Source organism: Python bivittatus, unplaced genomic scaffold, assembly GCF_059951505.1.
Source record: "Python bivittatus isolate LINGU-HERP-01145 unplaced genomic scaffold, Pbiv_v1 ctg000000_np1212, whole genome shotgun sequence".
Lineage (NCBI taxonomy): Eukaryota > Metazoa > Chordata > Lepidosauria > Squamata > Pythonidae > Python > Python bivittatus.
This window is the reverse complement of record NW_028277028.1, coordinates 5,129,591-5,150,507: the sequence shown is the minus strand read 5'-3', so window position 1 is coordinate 5,150,507 and position 20,917 is coordinate 5,129,591. Positions and strand designations below refer to the sequence as shown.

The following is a 20,917-nucleotide window of genomic DNA, read 5'->3' as shown; positions in this document are numbered from 1 at the left end:
TGACTCTAGGCAGCTTACAAGTAAAAAAGAAGCTATAAAAATCTTTACAAAAATATACGAAGTTAAAAGATGGAGAGAGCATCCTTAAGCCACCAACCACTCCCAGTGCTGTGAACCCCGATTGGATCCCCATGCTAGTTGGCAGAGCCAGGTCTTGATGCTCTTCCAGAAGGTCAGAAGAGTGGGGGCCAATCTCAGTTCAGGAGACAAGATGTTCCACAGGGTAGGGGTGATGACAGAAAAGGCTCTCCTCCTAGACTCTGCCAGTCAAAATTCTTTAGCCAATGGGGTCCTGCTGGACCAGGTGGGATGGATCAATGTAATCAGGACAAGATGGTTCCTCAGGTAACCTGGGCCCATGCCATGAAGGGCTCTGAAGATCATAACCAACACTTTGAATTGGACCTGAAGCAAACCAGCACCCAATGCAGCTCATGCAGCAGAGGTGTTACATGTGCAGCCCTAGAGACACCCATAACTGCACCTATCAAGAGATAACCAATCTTGTATCCTGTGTTCTTCAGCATTTTTCTTAATTGCTTGGATGGATGAAAAGGTAGAGGGAATGCTTATCAAATTTGCAGATGACACAAAATGAGGTGGGAGAATTTGTAACTGAGATGTCAGAAATAACATTTAGAATGATCTTGATTAGAAAAATGGCTGAATATTAATTTATGAATTTATAAACCTCTTCAGTCAGGCAACTCTGGACAGTGTACAAATTAAGTTTCTCATTTAGGAGACAAAAGTAAAACACACACCCCGGATGGGGAACATTTGGCTTAGTGTAGTACATGCAAAAATGCTAGAATAGTAGTTAATTACATACTAACTATAACTCAGGCATATAATGTGGCTGCCAAAAGGAAAGTGCAATTTTAGGCTGCACCAACAGAAATATAGGAACTAACAGTTCCTCTCTATTCTTCTCTTGGTCAGACTCTACCTCAAGTACTGTACTGGGTACTCTGCTTTAAAAATAACCCAGAGATGGATCCAGTACAGAAAAAAGTAGCAAGAATGAGGGGACTAGAAACTACTGTGCATCTTATGAAAACAGACTGAAAGAATTGGGAATGCTTAGCTTTGAGAAGAGAAAATGGGAGGGATATTATAGCATTCTTGAAAAGATGTCACACAGAAGGAGGTGAGGACTTTACAGTCTCCTTCCAGATTACAAGACATGAAATAATGGATTTAAATAAGAAAGAAGATTCTGATTCAAAGCTAGAAGAATTTTCTTAACAGTAAAAGCAATTAGCAGTACCAATTACACAGGTACATACCTAAATGGAGGTGCATAAACATCTCATTGTCACAAACATACACCCTTACTGCAAGTTACGTTAAATGGTTATCAGAGTTCAATAAAGGAAGAGGCATTTCAGTTCACTATTTTATACTGACTGTTGGCCCCTTTTTTCCCTCCATAATGCCACATGCTTCTATTCTCAGCAATCTTGTAGGTCTACTTGTAAGTCTACTTGTCCCCTCCCGCTTGGCATCTTATAAAATTGCCCAAACATCTGTCTTCTGCCATGCCTTTACATTGATCTGAACGTCTTGGGTGTGCATCTGTCGGGACTGCTGTGGGATAAATTAATTATGTTGTTTTTATCCTTTGGACTGAGGCAATATACAACATTTACAAAAATGGTAAATAAGAAAATAAATCACTGTTTTTCAGCTGTGGGAAAATACGTAATTTAAGCATACTTGCTGGGAAAAAGATGGGAACCCGATTCTGCCCGAATGAGTTTCTCCTTCACTGGGAGATGGAGAATCCTTTTCTTCCCAATGAAAATGGGAAGCTTGTTGCTCACTGGGCACTGGGTTGCTGGGGAAGTACACAAGTAGCGGCAGGCAGTAAAGATAGTTTCTGAGGGCTGCCTGTAGCTGATGGCTTGCAGACCACCGCTGTCATCAGTCTAGATGGGCTAGTGTCAGCAGTGCTAATCAAATTGCAAAAGAAACCTATTTCGGTTCAGAAACTATTTGTAAATACGATGCTCTAGTATTTTATAGTTTAAGCTCATCTTTCATTTTCTCAGAGAACTTTCCAGAATGTATTTAACCTCCATCTCCTTAAAATACTTGATTCAGTTACCAGTTCTCTTTATTATTTCCCAAACTGCGGCAGCAGTGGCAGGTATAATGGAAGGCTGGTCGAGGCACAATCGCCCAATATTGAAAATATGGAAACCGTCCACATCCTTTTCAGGAGCAACACTATTGCACACAGTCCTTTCATCAATGTGATCTGGAAAAAAAGTAATTTTTGATTTTTTTTCTATACTTAGTTCTTATTTTAAAATACAATTAGCTTAATAATTGTTATTTATTTTGTTTAGCGTATCGTGCCAGTTTTTAAAGGTAAATGTAAATATTTAAGGAGGTAACTTCATATGCAATATGTTAAGTGTCTATAATGGGACTCCTGATTTAGATAAAAAAGTATCCATAGATTCTACTGACTAGTCACATCTTAATTTAGCTCAGTGGGGACAGGTGGATTATATGCATGTTACTTTATTCAACACAAGAAGTGGTGGTACAGAAAACACCCAGAAGAACATTCCCCTACAACTGCAGAACTGAAAGAAAATCCAGTTCCAATAAGAGAAGCTAATTCCCCCTGTAATGAGTCCTGCCTCCACAGAACATGTAAGAAATTCCTCCTCTCTCCATTGGAAAGGAAAAGTACTTTTCACAAAAATTTCTGAATCCAAAGATTAGCAATTGTTCTGCTTCTACTCTCTCTCTCTCTCTCTCTCAAACAATTTTATGCTGCTTCAAGACATCCATTCACCATAGGAAACCTAGTGTTATTCTCTGAAAAATGTGATTTTCAGGAAATATACAGGAATGGCAGGGCACTGTTGACTAAAAGCCCTTGAGATGTCTCCCCACAGAAACACAACCAGCAATTCTCCCTCTGGCCTCACCTATTGGGAAATGTGGGTTAGGGAAAGTGGTGTTCTGATCCACCTCCCACAACTGTTTTTTTGCCAGCTTCTCCAAGAAAGGGGAGTAGAGAGGGGTGCAATATATCTATAGTGATATGGCTAAGCTGGCTATTGAAACAAATCTTCCATCCTAGTAAAATGATTTGATCATGATTTGATATTTCCTCTGATATGTGCCATGTGGATTTGAAACCATTTCTAGGGTGCTTCAGCTTAAAAACATAATACTCAGTTTGAGTTACTCAAATTTCTGACAGGTCAATTGTTACCAAGAAATTCTATGCTTCAAGGACCAATAAAAGTGACCTAAAAAAAATTCTTTTTTAGAAATGTGTTTTATCATTGCATATATGATTTCACACTGATTTCCCATCCTTGTTATTCTGGAACACTAAAACTGACATCCTCAATTATGTCAAGCATGGCGAAATCTTTCTCTCCATTTTTGGAATTTGCTAATGCCTAGAACATGTTGCTTAGATTGCAAGAGCTCACCTTTGTATTATTATCATTCAAATGTACACATTTATGATGAGACCATTCTACAAAGACCAGGAGTGCTTCCTATAAGACTGAAGGGCACTTTGGAATCAGCTGCTGTTTTGGTCTTTCCTGCCTTTGAAGCAGGGCTGAGGAACCTAATGCCCCTTAAAATTTTGTTGGGTAATTCCTAGCATCCTGACCAATGGTCATAACAGTGGAGCTGAAGGATGCTGTACTCCAACATTATCTGAAAAAAATGATAAACAGAATGCATGGGTGAAGATGAAATTTTGTGAAGATCTGGAGAAAAACTGTACGCTACTCAGATTTGTATTTGGTAGCTACAAAATCTGTAAACTTATATGGATGACCAATGTCTTCTTCTTTCCTGACAAAAGAGGTACCTTCTTATAACAGGTTTCAAAGAGCATCACATGGTATCTTGTCAAACAATTTAAAATGGCTCTCTCCAGGTATGCTTGGAATTAGGAACTTATAGTTCAAAACATTTAAAAACCATCAGTTAGGAGAAGGCAGGCTGAGAAATAGCCATAACATAACTAGGTCTGCATCTAATGATTCCCATTCCTTTTAACTATGATACTAAAAATCATAACTCTGGAACTGAGTTGGACAAATCTGCCAGCCTTGCAGTATCAGTATGATGGTTCTTTGAAGAACAGTGGTGAAGCTTCAAAACTCCTTAGAAACACTTCCATGTACTTATTACAAGGCTTCCCATATCCTTCCAAAGAATGTTTGACTATTGTCAGGCAAGGACTGATGTTTGTTGACTACTTGATGTATGTTCTTAGGCCTCCCTGAGGTTATGTTACACTGCCTTCACATGGTCAATGCTTTTTTGTTATATAAACTATACTTTTCTATCACATAAACCTTTACTTCAGGAGGATTCTAGAAAATCTGTGAGTTGAATCTCAGGAAAAGTAATCAATACAAAACACAAAGTATAAAAGAAAGCAATATGGTTTGACTCCTAGATACATACTGTCCTATGAAGACCTGGCACATCCCATGTATTCTTGCAGGAAAGGATTACTGTGTATCCCCACCCTATGTGAAATCAAGGAAATTGTGTGTCTGGGATGATATGCCTTCTCTGCAGCTGCCCACATGCTCTGGAACATGCCTCCTAATATATGGAACATCTCTTTGTTTTTGCAAATTACCTTGAGTTTCATAGAAATGGGTGGTATATAACTGTATATCAATAAATATCTGAACAGTAGCATCTAGACCAGCTATAAATTTTGGGGGGTGGAGGGAGGGACTAAACAAATGAACTATAAGAGAATAGAACTGGGGAATACTCTGTGACTATAAAAATGCATTTTTATCTGGATATAGTTTTTAAATGTTTAAAAGAGACAGTTATTAGATCTCTTAAGAAGCCTGCATTTAATCCCTGGAGATGGCTAGAGATCAACCTCTGATCTTCCAAAGACAGGAATAGAAATTTCTCAGCCACAGACATTCCTAAACAGAGTAGATTACTGTATCTTGAAACATTTCAAATTAGCTTCAGTGAGGGCAATGCAGTTGAGACTTTCTTGGCTGGCTTGATGGATGTCTTTTATCTGCGTATCAACAAAGGGAATTGGTACTGGTTCTTCAGGAAACTTTGATACCACTGACCATCACTTCCTTCTGGATCACCTGGGAAATTTGGTAATATATGCCCCTGCTTTGCAGTGATTCCATTTCTATGCCTTAGATAGGTTTCAGGTGTTGTTGCTTGGGAACAGTTGCAGTTCAGATGTTGAAACAGAAATAATTACACAGTATTAGGCAGGCCTCCATTCTGTGCTTTTCAATATCTACATGATACTGCTGAGTATCAGGAGTTTTGAAGCTGGGTGTAACCCATATACTGATGACACCCAAATTAATTTTCTGTAACACCCCCAGGCAATGGTGTAGCTCTCCAAACGCCCATGTGCAGTTGGGAATGAAGGATTCAGTACAGTGAAACTGAAAAGGCAAAATGGAGAGTTTTTTTGTGAGGGGGTCATAATTCTGGGAGATAGTAGAACTTCCAGTTCTGAATGTGGTTGTACAAACCCCAAAGCAGCACATACACATACACTCTTTTTCCTAGACTGCAGCAATTTACTGAATGCTTCATGAACGTCTCAATAGCATCCCTTCCTAGAAGATGATCTGCCAGCACTGATAACCTCTGGGCTTAACTCCTGCAATGCACTCTTTGTGGTGCTATCTTTGTGTCTAACCCAGAAAGGTTAATCAGGCCAGAACCCAGCAAGAAGGTTGGACTTTAGAAGAGTTAAGAATATCTCTCTCCTGAAAGCATTACATTGGCTACCAGTTTCTTTCCAAAAGAACTGCAAAGTGCTGGTTATTGCCAGGAAAGCCCTACATGGCCTTAAGTAAAAGGTACTTGAGGACACTTTCTTCTTATGATTCCCACAGCTTCAATCATGGCCCTTTAAAACTGAGCTTTCTCTGGAGCAGCCACTAGTTTTTCGAAACATTTTGGAAAGGACAGGACTGATCTCTTGCAATCTGCAGTGATGTCTTATTGGCAAAATATATGGCAATTTGGCAATCAGATTTCAGCTAGACTTGTAAAGGACTAAGCAATGTAACAGAAATCACAAATATTTAGAGAAGGGAATTAGAAAAATAAATCATTCCACTTTTTGGCTCAACATTCAACAGGATGGCATTACCTGGCAGAGGTAACTGGACTAATATGCCACTGACTCTTGAATCCTTGTTTAATTTGCCCGTGAGATCTAAAAGTTCTTCTTGAGAAATTTCCTTGGGCCTCAGTATTATTTCACTACAAATGCCTAAAACAATCCACAAAAGAAATACCCTTAGCAACAATGGTTTACATTTGTCTCTTGCAAGATTTGCTACAGAAGTCAAATTATGTAGTTCCACATTTAATAGCACTATTGTTTATCTTTGTTCAACCCTCTAGAACAGGTAAAACAAATTCACATTCTATTTAATCATCTAGGACATGTGTAGGCAATCTGGAATCCTTGAATCTCTCTTCTGAATCCCAAAATACTGAACATTAATGAGATGGTTTCCCTAGGTGTCTGCAGGAAGACGAAGCAAGGGTGGGCAAGTGACAAAATGTACCCTGCTTCTTACAAACTTGCATGTGACACTGCAATATGAATACAAAAGGTTGGAGCTTGAACTGTGATGTCATGACACACATTTCAAAATGCTGGCATCATTGTGGTCCTGAATGGATGCCTTTTTGAGGTCAAAAACAGATGCAGACTGATATCTCAGCTCTAAAATAAGCTTCATAGGGACCCTGCCCCACCAAAACACTATGAAAATATTGTCCCTGGATAGGTGTATCAGCTCTCCTGCTTTAAATCACTGCCACATCCACTGAGGCCTCACTCTTCCAAAAAAAAAAAAAAATCATACACAAGTAAAATACTGTACATATTATGAACATCCTGGGTTGGCAATGTACAAACTCTATTTAAAAAAAACAAAACATACCTACGGCTGCTGCTGCTTTTACTTTATTTCTTACGTAAGTGTGACTGGCTGGGTTTTCTCCTACTAAAACAACAGTGAGATGAGGTCTCTTGTTGCCAAGGGCAAGCCACAATTTGACATCTCTTTGTATTTCCTCACAGGCTTGTGCAGCCAGCTTTCTCCCTGAGATAACAGTTGCTTCATTCCTGTAAGAGAGAAGAGATAAAATGAAAATTTTAAAGAGAATCCATACATTACGCCTAAGCCAAGGAAATTACCATACAGCAACTAGTTACACTTTAAAAGATATAAAGCTTGTTTTATTAAAGCACATTTAGCTGTTGTGCGATTCCTGTGAACATAGGACTATAATATTTGAGAAGAGACAGATTGAATATTAAATGATATGTTGGAACAAGATTTCTGGAATGGCAAATGGTTCTGCCATCCCTTTAACCTGATCCTACCATCTTCTGAAGATTGCCCCTTAAACCTTCAGATTCAGCTAGGGCTTCATTCTGGCCTGTCTCTTAGTTTAGCAAACTATAGATTAATGCAACGTCCCTCAGCGTGAGATGAAAATTCCTTGTCCTTTTCTTTATGGCTAAAAATGTTGGAGTAGCACTAAAAATGCTTTGAAAGAAATTTTTATAAGAACATTTGATAACCTACATTTCTAACAATTATAATATCCTAAAATTATCCACAAAATGAAGGCATGAGGAATGAAAGGAAATGGAGTGTGGGAGCTAGAGACAGCACTCTGTTACCATTGTAGTGGAGCTGATATGTTGAGGCTAGGTTTCCTGGGATAGTATTAAGCAGAATGTAGTGTTTTAATTAAGACAGTCATTTTAATACTGTGGGAAAACAGATAGCAGAAAAGTGAAATACAGTATGTATCTGTGCTTAAAGAAGAGGCTATAACATTGGTTCAAACCTTGCTTGCTGATTAGACCTTGTGATGCAGTTTAAAAAAAAAACAGCAGCAAGAAGGGTGAAGAACATGTTCTGAGACTAACAGGCTGAGTGTCATTGGAGCATCCTGCAAAGGGAGCAAAAGATTGTAGACAAACCTCTGGCTAAGAGACTAGAAAAATCCAGATTGCAAAGAAGAGTCCAGAAGCCCTGGGAAAAAGACCAATCAAATTCTGGGGATGTCAGAGACTTGTGAAAAGTAACCAATCAAGACCAGAGAAGAACTGGGATGAAGGTGCAGGACTGAAAACTGAACCCTGGCATCAGTTTTAGAGGGTATTCCATTAACCCAAGTCCTACTTTCTCATGTGCTTTTATATCTGTTCCATCTGGGTCTCAGTTGAACTGGCCATTCCCCTAATAACTACAACTTATGACAAAAACTATTAGAATTATTAGGAAGAGAAAGTTTATCTATAAAGTTGAGTATGATTTTACTTTTCTGTTTGTAACTGCTTGCTTGTTTGCTTGTTTGAAGTAAACAGACTGAAATTTATCTGAAGTCTTGACTGTTTTCTCTTTTCATTAAAGCCATCTGGTATAGGAGGAACTGAGGGAAGAAAATTCTTTGGTGCCTAGAAAAAATACAAAGCAGAGAAGTAAAAGAATAGAATAACTTAATACAGGTAAAACTGAAGATTTCTTTCTCTGCCTTGTTCCATCCAGGTTTGTTTCTTCGCCATCTTGTTTTTTTGTTTTGTGTTTTTGGTATTCTTATTTGTTTTAAAACATTTTTAATGTTTTTAACAATTTCTAAACCACCCAGAGTTGCTGGGAGTTGGGTGGCATATAAATTTAATAAATCATTAATTATTATTAAAATCTCAGCCTGTTGCAGACATCCCCAGCACTATTGTTGACCAGTCCTCTTTATTTTCTCTAATTCTTTCTTGGGTTATTCCAAGCAACCTTCTTACAAATGCAAGGACAAGACTGTTCCCCAATGCTTATCCTTGGTTAGTCTCATAGGCTGAAATCATGGCTTATTAACTATGGTTTATTCAATAAACCATAGTGATTAGAGAACTACTATCAAAACTGAACAAAATTCATTATGATTATGAATGTCAGGATAACCATTATTTATTGAACAAGCCATAATACCCAGGTTCACATATTAAGCCATAATGGATAGATACTAAACCTAAAAGAAATGAGCCACATTATGACCTCTATCAGCCCACTTCTTAACTAGTGTTGTATGCAATGTCCTGGGAGCCTCAGCAGATGTCAGCACTTAGCCAATCTTGGTTACTTCAGAAGTAAACAGAGTTGGCCTTGGTTAGGACTTGAATGGAGAACCATCTGGGAATTCCAGAGCCATTAATGGCAAACTACTTCCATAACTATCAAAAAAAGTTCATGATTGCAATTACCAGAGGTTGAGTTTGACTCATCTTACCTGCAAAAATAAGTTGCCAACAATTTTCATGCTTATGAAGTTTTTGACCATCATTGTTATAATAGTGGCCAATGATTTTCCTAAGTATAATATTAACCTACTTGATAGGAGGATGATATAGTTCTAGGCAACAGTATTATTAAAAACAACAGCACCACTCTCCTTTTAACACTGTACAGCATAATTTTTACAGCAATGCTATGTATATGTGGTTCAAACATATTTAATACATCTTATATCCAAAGGATATAAATAATTCCGCTGCAGGAAAGATATAAGCACTTGCCTGAATTTTCACCTCTGTGCCTAAAATCATGGTTTAACATGGTATCTGAGGCTCTCCAGTGATGCTTCAGACATGACTTCCAAATTACAGTTCATACTATCTGTACTTTGACCTTTAAATCTTGGTTTATATTTCAGTTGTAAAGATGTACCCCTCTTCAAGTACCTTCCATTGGGAATACTGAAATCCCCTATTCAACATTACAGCAGTTTAAGTGTAATATAAATTCAAGTGGCTTTATAAACCAGTTTCACACTACAGTTTCAAATCCTGACATAGTAATCACTTGGTGGCCATGATTATCTACAGAAGCAATTCAGGTCTCTTAACATTTGAATCATTACCCAAATTTCAGATAATACATCCTTTGTATGACAGACCCCACCGCTGAAATGTCACAGAGATGAACTTGGAGAAATTATGTGGTGATAGTTACAAAAAAACATGTTTTAAGCTCAGGAAACAAAGAAAACATTAGAAAGAAACTCAAACTGACTCCCTGGGGTATGAGGGAGAGAAGGGAAATGCAGTCGGCTTTCAAGATTCTGTTATGATAGCCAATATCAATAGGGTTCCAGCATTCTTGGAGAGTCTGTTTCCTGATTTGGTCGTCCTCAAAGGGTTCATTTTCTATCTCTGTCATTTGCATATTGGCACCATAAAATACTGTGAAGTCATTAGATATTTTTAACTTAAAACTAGATCAGTGATAGTGTCTCCTTTCTACTGGAAGAGTTAGAGAAAAAAGAATTAAATAGTTGAAAAAGTATAATATACAGTATAACATACTTTTAAATGCAAATGTTTTACAAATATTTTTAAAAGTCCACTATATTTTTGTTATGGCTAGAACTGAGAAACTGGCAAATATCAACAATTTTCTCCAGAAGAAAATAATGAAAAATAACTTTAAATAAAGTTCTGTGACGTTATCAGAGACGGGTCAAATGACAAAAGCAGTACTGTGCCATCATGATGCCACAAGCTCTGCTCCTTTTACATCCTTTGTGACATCAAACACATATGAAATGGGCAGCTTGCATCACACAGTCATGATGTTGCTGTTGTCATTCTGACAAAACCCACCAGCCTTTATTTTATTATGGGCTTCAGAGGCAAGGAATACCTCAGACGTCCCTCTGACTACTGAATTACTTTTTTAAAATGTCTATCGCGTTAAAAAAAAAAAGCCTAATCAGGATTTAGACCAAAATTCTAAATTATATTTCTTCCCAATTAGACATGAGAACGCTACTTACAATATCCACGCATACCAGCCCTAATTACAGACAACAGATTACCATTGAAACTAAAATATCCTATGGGTACAGGTTTTGTTTCATAATGTTCTGTTATTCCCTAGTTCTTTTAATTTTAGTTTTGCTATTGTTATCATTTTAAGCATCTTTTTGATGATGTGGTTTATCTTAGCTATTATTTAATATAATTAATCACATTTGTTTTGCAGCTTTTCTAAAAAAAAAAATCTGAGTAAGTGATCCCCCCCCATTTTATCCTCAGAATATAATTCAAATGATATCTGCAAGAGTTAACTCTTTACATTTGCACCTGTGAATCCAGTGACCAGGAGCCTAGCCCTGGATTATCAGAGAGAAGGCAACATAAATGCTTGCAGAAGCCAATTCTTTTAAGTGATGTTGTACAGGGGGACGATGGATAGCAGTCTTATTCAGAATGCTCACACAGTGCACATATTTATAGATTTATGAGGTTACACATTCAGCTAATTTACTCATATTAAAACCCAGTATGTTTCAGTTATGCCAGCATTATCAATTTTAGTTTTATAAGTTTTTTATAGCTGTTGGTACATTCTGAAGAGATTAATTGCTTACAGAAGATCTATTCATACAACCTAAGTTTTCTCTTCCTCTCCTCATGCACAGATGGAAGAACATTTCTGGATGTAATCCTCTATATATTTGAAACAAACAAACAAGCAATATAGAAGAAACACACTCTTCCATGAAAATCAGAACATGAACATTGACCTGTAAATATTCGCTACTAGGTTTGCCACTCTTAATATAATCAAAACAAATTACATGTCAAGAGAGTTTTTGACTATTTCTATAATGCAACTTTTAAAACCTGAAATACAAATGCTATTGATAATTATTTCAAGGGAGAGATTTTGTCTAAACAAATTAAATACTTAAATAAGAAGCTGCCGTATTATGTTTATTGAACTAAAAACTAAGTATGAATAAAAACATAAATGGTAAGAATACCTTTTATTATCTAAACATATTACTTAACAGCATCCCTTTGATTCATAAAGTAAATGAGTTTAAGGGGCATGGGGGAAGCAGAGAAGCCTGAATTCCGAAGATGGAATCTCTTCTCTCTGATGCTCCTAGAAGAGAAAAGAGAAACCAATAAGCAAAGGCGCAGTGCCTCAGGTTTTCCCCAGCCATGTCCCATAACTCATCTTCATAACTGGGTGATCTGATGAATAGAAATTCTGCCTTGGAAATCTGTAATGGCTCTGCCTAGATACCAGGCTAACGAGTACACCAGAGTTAAGCTATCACACCAAGCAAACTACCGAAGGAGCTTTCATGTTTGTTTAGCTGCTCCGACTGGCAAAAGGAGCCAAGAACAAGCTGTCAAACAGTGGTGCATCAGCAATTTGTTTGTTTTTTGTTCTAAGCTAGAATTAGCAATTCTAGCTTAGCATGACGTCATGACAGCAATTTCAAAATAGGCCTGCAGGAGGTAAGCCATATTCATTACCTTCATTATGGTAGCAAAAATTAGGAGGGGTTGGTAGCACCTATTCTGACTAATACATTTTATTAAAAGGTGTAAGATTTTGTGAACTGCCGCTCAGTTCATCAGTGGCTAAACTCAGGTGCCATTTAAACTGACATGAGCAGGGGAGGGTGGGAAGGGAAGGGAGCAGGAGGCAAGTTAGCTATGCAGATACAGCTTATTTTGAGACAGGTTACAAGTATCTTATCAATTAACCATTGTAATATATTAGTTATGTGTGCTGAGATCTTTTGAAACAATCTGAAATCTTTTGCTGTATGTGAGTTCAGCAATCTCTCGCTAGCAGTGCTGTTAAGGACTGTTTTTTCCCCAAAATGATCACTCTGAGAACTGCAATACAGTGTGCTGGGATGTTGAAATGCTTTGATATAACTTGGTTCTTGTTTTGAGTCCTGATATTAAACCTGTGTATATTAATTATTTTGCACAGTGTTCTCTCTTCGTGCTACATAAAATCCAGAGGGGCACTGCTGGTGGATGATGGCATGTGTCACATTAGAGGAAGAGCATTTAAAGGTACCTCTAATCCTATGTTTGTACTTGTTGAGGCCTGTGATGGTGCTATTGGTGTAGAAGTGTAGGCAAAGTAGATATTTGCATTTGTTCCAGGGCCTGGTTTCTGTGTTAGCATCACTGTCATGTTGTGAAAATCTGCATCAGGTTGGGTGGTTGTATGAAAGTATGGGCCTGACACTCAGTGCTTGAGAAAGTCCAGTGTCAATGTCCAATATGGGCTGTAGCTTATTAATAATGTGTTTGAGTGGCTTGAGCTGAGAGATGTAGGTGACAATTAGTAGTGTTCTGTTTTGTTTTTGTGGTCTGTCTTTTAATAGGTCCTCTCTGGGAATAGACTACTCTATGATTTGTCTATTAATTTTGTTGTGTGGGTAGTTCAGTCTCCTAAATGCCTGGTTTAATTCCATTAATTGGCAAGTGGGTGAGAACAAATGTGACTGTAATGTAGAGCCTGTCTTACAGATTATAAATTTCATGATATATTCTGGGTGGGAGCATGTAAGAATGTATGGCAATCTGTAGATTTCCTGTATAACATGGTACTTATGTGTCCACTGTGTAGTTTTACTGTGACATCAAGGAAGTGGACTTTTTCTATCGATAGGTCAAGGCTGAGGTTGATAGTAGGGTGGAAGTTGGTCATGATGGAATTTGATGATTTATTTCCATGGATCAAGATGATAAAAATGTCATAAATGAATCTCAAGTAAAGGAGTTAAAAGGATAAAAGTTGAGAAAGTGTTGTTCTAGGTTAGCCATAAAGATGTTAGCATATTGAAAAACCATTGATTTGCAGGTACATGTTATTGACAAAGATGAAGTAATTATGGATGAGTACAAAGCCACAGAGTCTGGTGATGAGGCATGCTGTTTTGGCATCAGCAACTATGTTCTTCATGGCCTGAAGTCTATGTTTGTGGGGCATGTTGGTGTACAATGCCTCAGCATCCATGGTGGCTAAAATGGGGTTGTTAGGAAGATTGCCCATGGAATTCAGTCTTCTTAGAAAGTCTGTGGTGTCTCTTACATAGCTGGGAGTGCTGGTGACTATGTGGACTTCAACTGGTCCCTTATTCCAGTTGTGATAGTACCAATGCTTGAGACAACGGAAGGGTCCTGATTGTCTTGTTTTGTGTATTTTGGAAAGTATGCAGAAGATGCCTAGTCACAGCTCCTCCAGTGTTTCCAGTATTATATATCCTTAGGAATTTTTTTCATCAGACAGCCTGAGATCTATCACTCATCATAAACCTCAAACACTAAAACTTTCTTAAATTTTAAAAATTGTACTGCTAAATGTCACATGCCTAAAATTCTACACAGAATTATTACTTTGCCCAGTTAGACTAATCTTCCTCCAACCAACCAGGCTGGCAAGCAAAGAGATCCTGAGAGTGGACTTCAGGATAATTGCTTCTAGTTCTAAGACAATATTTTATTTACTACACCAACTCAGCTCATTTTTTACTTTTTTTTTTCAGTTAAATACACCCCTAAACAAAGCTTTGCCCTACAGCCAATTCACCATTCTACAAATGGATCCATATGAGCCCCAGGTGTACTGCTGGAAAATATGCTTGAAGCTACTGGTTTACATTGTAGTATACAGTACTAGCTTTCCATTTTTTCAAAAATTAGAGAACCTGGAAGAAGCCAAGGAAGTATTGGTGGGCACACTGACACGTATAGACATCATAGGGATCCAGGTACCGTTGTTACGTATCTACTGGACAGAAATTGCTTTTTGGAATTCTATTACCACCATAATGCTCACAAACAGAAGAAGCTCCAATGCGGTTTCTGCCTGCATACATAAGCATTTCTTTTTCACGTCAACATATTGCTCAGCAAACATTTTTGCAAGCCACTATCCCAAGAGTTTAAATATACAGAAGAATTTACAAGTATAATCCCAACTCACAAACAGAAAACCATACATAGATGTAAAACTACCTGGCTCACCTTTCATTTCTCAAATTTCTAGCCCTAAGCCCTGTTACATCCCTCAGTCTAATGTTTTCCTCATCCAGCAGGGCTCATCTGATTAGAGCAGTGTTCCTCAACCGTGGCAGCTTGAAGATGTGTGGACAGCAAGCTGGCTGGGGAATTATGGGAGTTGCACTCCACACATCTTCAAGCTGCCAAGGCTGAGAAACACTGGATTAGAGACAACACCAGGACAAAAAGAAAACATGTTTCTATCCCTTTAATTTCTGGCAAATTATTGCCTATCTCCAGCCAAAATAAAATTCAGACATTTTCTGGGTAGATTAACAATTTCTAATGATTAGAGATTAGTCATAATTTTATTTGTTAATTTGATTTATATCCTGCTCTCCATTCAGGATTCAAGTCTGTCTGTCTGTGTATCTATCTATCTATACATCCATGCAAGATCATAAAAACAAGGATTCCAGAAAAACTACTGGAACCTTACTTTATTAATACAGGCTACATCAGCAGAATAGCTTATACCAATAAAATAGGGTTCCAGTAGTTCTTCTGGAGTCTCTTTCCTAACCAGACCAACCTCAAAGAACTGACAATACAGTGCTCCCTCCTCTCACTCTTCCCTACAACAACCTTGTAAGATAGACTGGGCTCAGAAAGTGACAGCCCTAAGGTCACCCAGTGAGTTTCCATGGCTGAGCGTGAACTTGAACCTGGATCTCTTATCTGTCTTATTTTTATCCATCCTTTTCAAAATGGTGCTGTCCAATCTGGATAACAATTGTCAGTCAGCAAGATCAGCAGCCTTGGTGGTTAGGAATGATATCAACTGCAGTCTAGCACACCTATTATGCTGGAGAGATCTCAATGGCCCTTTTTTAACTCAGGTATGTGTGGGCATGTGCATATAAATTAAACATACAAGCCACATTATATACAGCAATCTTCTGTGTCAGAGTTCCCATACTTCCTTCCTCTCATAAAATACATACCTTGTATATATCAGAGAAGGGTATGAAAAGTTAAATTGTTCATTTCAGCAGCTTTAATCCCTACAAGGTGTAAATTTATATTTTTAGCATAAACATAGGTCTAGGTGAAAGACCTATCAGGGTTTTATTATATCTGAATATACAGTAGTTTCTTGCTGTATTTCTTCCTTATTCTATGGCATACCATCTTCAAAAAGAGTTATAACACTGTAATACAAACATGATTAAAATATACTACATATAACAATAAAAGCACAGACAGCAAAAGACATTTAGAATAATCTCCAATGGCTCTCTGGTAAAATTGTTACATGCCAAATAAAATGCAGCATTCTAGATGTCTCAGTTTCATTAAATAGCTGTCCCAAAGCTATTTAAAAATAAATGTCACAACTTAATGTCATTCTAACACTGCTGAATATCTGAAAAAAATAATTGTATTTACTCATAATGACCATCTTTAGACATCATAAGGAGATAATTCTCCTGGGGCACACTATACATTCTCCTTCTCCCTCCTGGATCCTACTGCCAGCAAAAGCTAGACAAATCATACAACCCTGCCTTGTTTCTCCCAAACAGTTTACTCATGGAAGTGAAATGGGGGGCAGGGGAGACATGGCTTCAGATATTATCGTATTAGGAGGTAAATGAGCCAGACCTCCTGTTTAATTGCTTCTTCTGGGAAGAGGAGCCAAGCAGGAACAGTTAAACAGGAAGCGCCAGCAAACCACTTATTAATGGTAAACCAGAATTCTGAATTGCCATGATGGACATATTGATCCATGCAGCTTAGCTTATTAAGCTGTGATCCATGCAGTCTTTGTTCTTCCCATTTGGTCAGTTATCAATTAGACAAGGATAGCTCTGGTGTCACATCTGAACCTGGGATTACATACTGTGTCCAAACAAGCCACGATCATAAACCAGCTTGTGGATGGACTGCAAATATTTCCTTAAGTGCCATACGGCACAGTCCCAGAGTCAGATATCACGCAAACCGAAGTATCCATGTGTGATTTGTTTGCCACCTGATATGAGCAGCAAAGCAGACTTTTGTCTCAGAGAGAGAGAGAGAGAGAGATGAACTATAGGATGGCTTTGAAAATCTTTATTCCCATTATAGCAGAATAACTGATTACCTCCTCTCCTGGAGGAAGAACAGTATACTGTTATGATGCTTATAATGATTATTCCAGTTCTGACAGAAGATAATACCTGCCCATCTGTCTCAATTTTTCAAATTCACATTTTGTATCTGCCTTTAAATAAGACTAAGAACTCTCACTCTTACAAAGAGCAAAATATTGCGTTGCTCTACCTGCCTTTTGCTAACTACTGGTCCAGGAGAATGAGTAAGGGATCAACCCACTAACTTTGCTCTGTTCTAGAGACCTTTGGTGGCCTTACAAACGTTTTTCTATGTGTTCTTTCAATATCTGATGAATGAAAAAATATGAATTACATGTATTGTGCTCACATAGAAAGTTCAACATTAAGCACAGAACAGCGCAAGTGAAGAATACTGTAATGGTAAGCGAGAAAAACCTTGAAAGACCCAGCAAAGAGATGCTGCCTAGGGAACAGCCCACAGCTGCAGTAATGGGCAGAGAAAGAGGCTCAGAAGGGACCCTCCCTAACTTCCCAGGCTGTAAAAGAGACAGCAGGAGATTTGTACTTTCAGACTTGCAAGATTCTGTTAATGTAGCTTTACAATAAAGTAGAATTAGCTCAACTAGTCATGTTTCCTGTCAGGTCTACCTGGGAAGCATGACAAATATAGATCTTTTAAAAAATTTCTAACGCACCATGTGATGTCCATAAGGAGTGCTATCTATTGGGGATGCTCAGTTATAAAACTGCAGTCATAGCCAAATCAAATAATTTGGATCCATTGTCGTTTAGCTAATGTATAATCCACCCTTCCTCAGAAAAGGAAAATTCCCCAAATAATATCAATATCACAATGAATTTCAAACAATGAAACAGAGATACAACTTATAAATTAAGGAGTTTGGTTACAAACCACAAACATACAAGAAACTGGACATCTAACTATCCACTAGTGAAACAGCTTCCTGATGACAAGCTGTGGTACCTACGCGGGTGGCAGAAGAAGGAAAATGCGGTGCCAAGGGGCCGCCACTAAAAAGTCCCCGCTGCTACGTTTCGTCACCTCTTCTGCTCCAGTTTAGCCCCAAAACCTATAGATTAGGGATTCGCGTGGCTGAACGAGCTGCCTAGCGAGCAAATAAATGGCCCTTAAAATACAAAGCCACACCTCTGGCGGAAATGTCCCCACTGCTTACGCTCCGCTCCACGACTCTCCTTGAGGTTGATGCAAAAAGTCTCTCTCTCTCGGGCCTTTTCCAACGATGCGCGCGCTCCGCACAGAAGACCCGCGCGCGGGCCCCGGGGCGTCAAAGGGGCCGAAATCCGCCCCGCGCTTCTACCCCGGCGTTTCCGTTCCGGGGGCGCTCAGGCGGAAGGTTCCCCCACCGGGCTGAGCCTCCCATCACACCTTCCCGACTGGAGAGAAGCCTGCGGCTGAGTTAGCTCGCCAGTCCCTCCTGCGGTTCCTTCATTCCTCATTGCTTTCCCTCCCGCTCAAGAGGCGCCTCTAAGCATTGCTCATTTGCAGCCTAGATCGGGGGGCGGCGTAAGGCTCCCTGAACCCCACCCGACCCGCTCGCCTTTCCTACCTGCCGCCGGTGCTGGGGGAGCTGCTCCGGCTGCAGCTGTTAGAGGCGTTTCTCACTGCCGGCAAGAGGAAGAAGCCTCCCCGCCGTCTCCCCCGCAGCAGCAGCAGGCGACCGGGGACGCCCGTCGCCGCCATACCGAGGTCCCTGGGTGCGTGCTCACGACGGCTGCCTTTGAATCGGCCCCGCCTTCTTCCTGCGCCGCTCCGAGACGGTTGCGGAGATGGTCCGTCTGCACCGCCGGAGGCAGCTGCTCTGGGGAACTGACCAGCGATATCCTTCGAGGAAGGGTAGAGGATTCGTCGGCTTCCTTCCCCAGAGAAAGGAAGGCTGAACAGGTGCGGTCCTGCAGCCCATGAACAAAAAGCTTTTCAGGAGGGGCAATGAGGACCAATCGCAGAGGCCCCTGTCTCCAAAATAAGGTTCAGTACTAGTCCGAATAATCAGTTGATAGAGAATTGTCCTCCAGGGCAGGCATACCTCAGCAATTATAGCATAATGACCAGAAGGTTTGCCTCCCACCCACCCCTGCTAGGTTGGGTTTCCTGGCAGATTAAAGCTACCATACCCCAGTGACTGCTGCATGACAGCAAAGACATGCTGAAAAAAATTCAAATAAACAGAATATAGAAATCAAATAAATAAAACTTGATTGCTTTCCTGCCTTCTAGTGCACATTATGATCTTGCCGCTCAGACATGGTATCCCCCACGCATGGACTCCTGTTTCCTGGGCTGCTTATTTCAGTGGACAAAACTTGGCCCAGTGTGTGGATTGAGTTGAACATTTTTTCTCTGGACCTCAAATCAAACCAACCCTTTATTATGGGCAGCAGAAGCATCCAAGTAAAACTGGTTGTGGTTAGTCCCACTCAATCCCAGTGTCTGCTTATTTTGTACTGCATTTGCTGCAAACCTGGACTTCCTTGCTCCTAGTCCAGCACCTCAACCCCTACACCGTATCCATTCCCTTCAGATACAAATAAAACAGGTAAAACTGAAAAATACGGCTAAAAAGAAAAGACAATAGTGTTCTGTTTCAAGGTAGCAGAAAGATAACAGTTGGCAAGGAGCAGAAGCAAATAACAGCAGACAGGTTGTAAATCAAAAACGTAGCAAAGCACATTTGCCTAAAAAGTACCATTTGCAGTCCAAGTAGCAAAAGAGTAGTCTTAGTTATGTTGCCAAAAGTCACAAAGCAAAATCGGATAGTCAGGCAATCCAGAAGTCAGGAATTCAAGAAGAGGATACATAGGAAGACAAGAGCTAGATGTCCAAATGGTTGCTTCCAACAGAGAGAGAAGACAAAGCAAGCTACATAAATCTCTCTGCTGGCAATTGGCTGCAATTATTTAGGCCTCACCCTTTGTCTTGTGAGGAGTCTCATTGATTGATGTTGCTCTGCTCATCTCTGTGAATGTCTGGATCTGGGGCTTAGAGGTCTGTTCCAGGTGATCAGGAGATGCCTGTGGCTGATCAGCCTCAGATGATTCCTGAGGCTGACATTCTACAGGTTAAGTCGAAGCAATGTGATCAGAGTCAGAGTCAGACTGAATCATGGCTCATGACAATTAGTACAAATTTTCAGACTGCAGGAGACTCATAAAAGAAACAGAATTGGGCAACCTGGAAAGATCTCTCCAGACAGTGGTCAGGCAGGAGAAGGAACAATTAGAAGTTATGCTCTCTTTCAGAAAAGGATGGATAGATGAAAGTCATCTTGGATTCCTTGAAGTGGGAGCAACAAAGATTCTATGGCTCAAGGGCTCTACTGAGCCATTGCCACAAGGACATATATCTGATGCAGGGAACTATTTTTATAGCACCTCAAGAGGATAGCAGAAGGCAATGCCTCCAGCCTGGCCATTGTGAAGGCCTGGTGAAATTTCAGGACTGTGATAGGTGAAGGTAAGAGGCTGACATATACCCCTTTGAAAAGTCCCCATATGCTGTGAGGCTGGGAATTAAACTTTGATTTGAAAATCAGCGTCCCAGATTTTCTAATTAAGGATACTTCTGGCATGTTCAGAGTCTAATGGGCAAAGGTTCTTTATCAGGAATCCTAAGGAGTAAAGTTTTCCAATTGCCTTTTTTAAAGCAGATTGACTGGTCTCTAAGTGGGGCCAGACTCCCTTGGAAAAAAAGTTAATTTCAGCCAAGGTTAAAAAGATAATATCAAGCTCTTTTAGTTTCAGCAATGCTTTGAAGATGCAATAAATGAATTTCTTTTTGAACTTGACTCGGGTTTCAAGAGATTTTTCTTCATTGGGATTTGAACATCACAGATCTGACATTCTAGCATTTTCAAGCTCATATCCAATCGAAGTGTACATTTTTAATGCATCTTGGGAC

The 20,917-nt window shown here is 39.4% G+C and overlaps 1 protein-coding gene across 1 annotated transcript in view; it reads right to left on the bottom strand.

The window, feature by feature from the left end:
- The window catches only part of MTHFD2L (methylenetetrahydrofolate dehydrogenase (NADP+ dependent) 2 like), a 33,597-nt gene extending 14,860 nt beyond the window's left edge, over positions 1 to 18,737 (bottom strand). Inside the window, exons 1-4 of the mRNA XM_088138500.1 lie at positions 18,570 to 18,737; positions 6,969 to 7,153; positions 6,164 to 6,286; positions 2,111 to 2,263 (exon numbers count right to left, since the gene is read on the bottom strand). Coding sequence (XP_087994626.1) covers positions 2,111 to 2,263; positions 6,164 to 6,286; positions 6,969 to 7,153; positions 18,570 to 18,703 — 595 coding nt within the window. The 5' untranslated portion in view covers positions 18,704 to 18,737. The remainder of the gene's footprint in view (positions 1 to 2,110; positions 2,264 to 6,163; positions 6,287 to 6,968; positions 7,154 to 18,569) is intronic.
- Between the last annotated feature and the right edge of the window lie 2,180 nt (positions 18,738 to 20,917).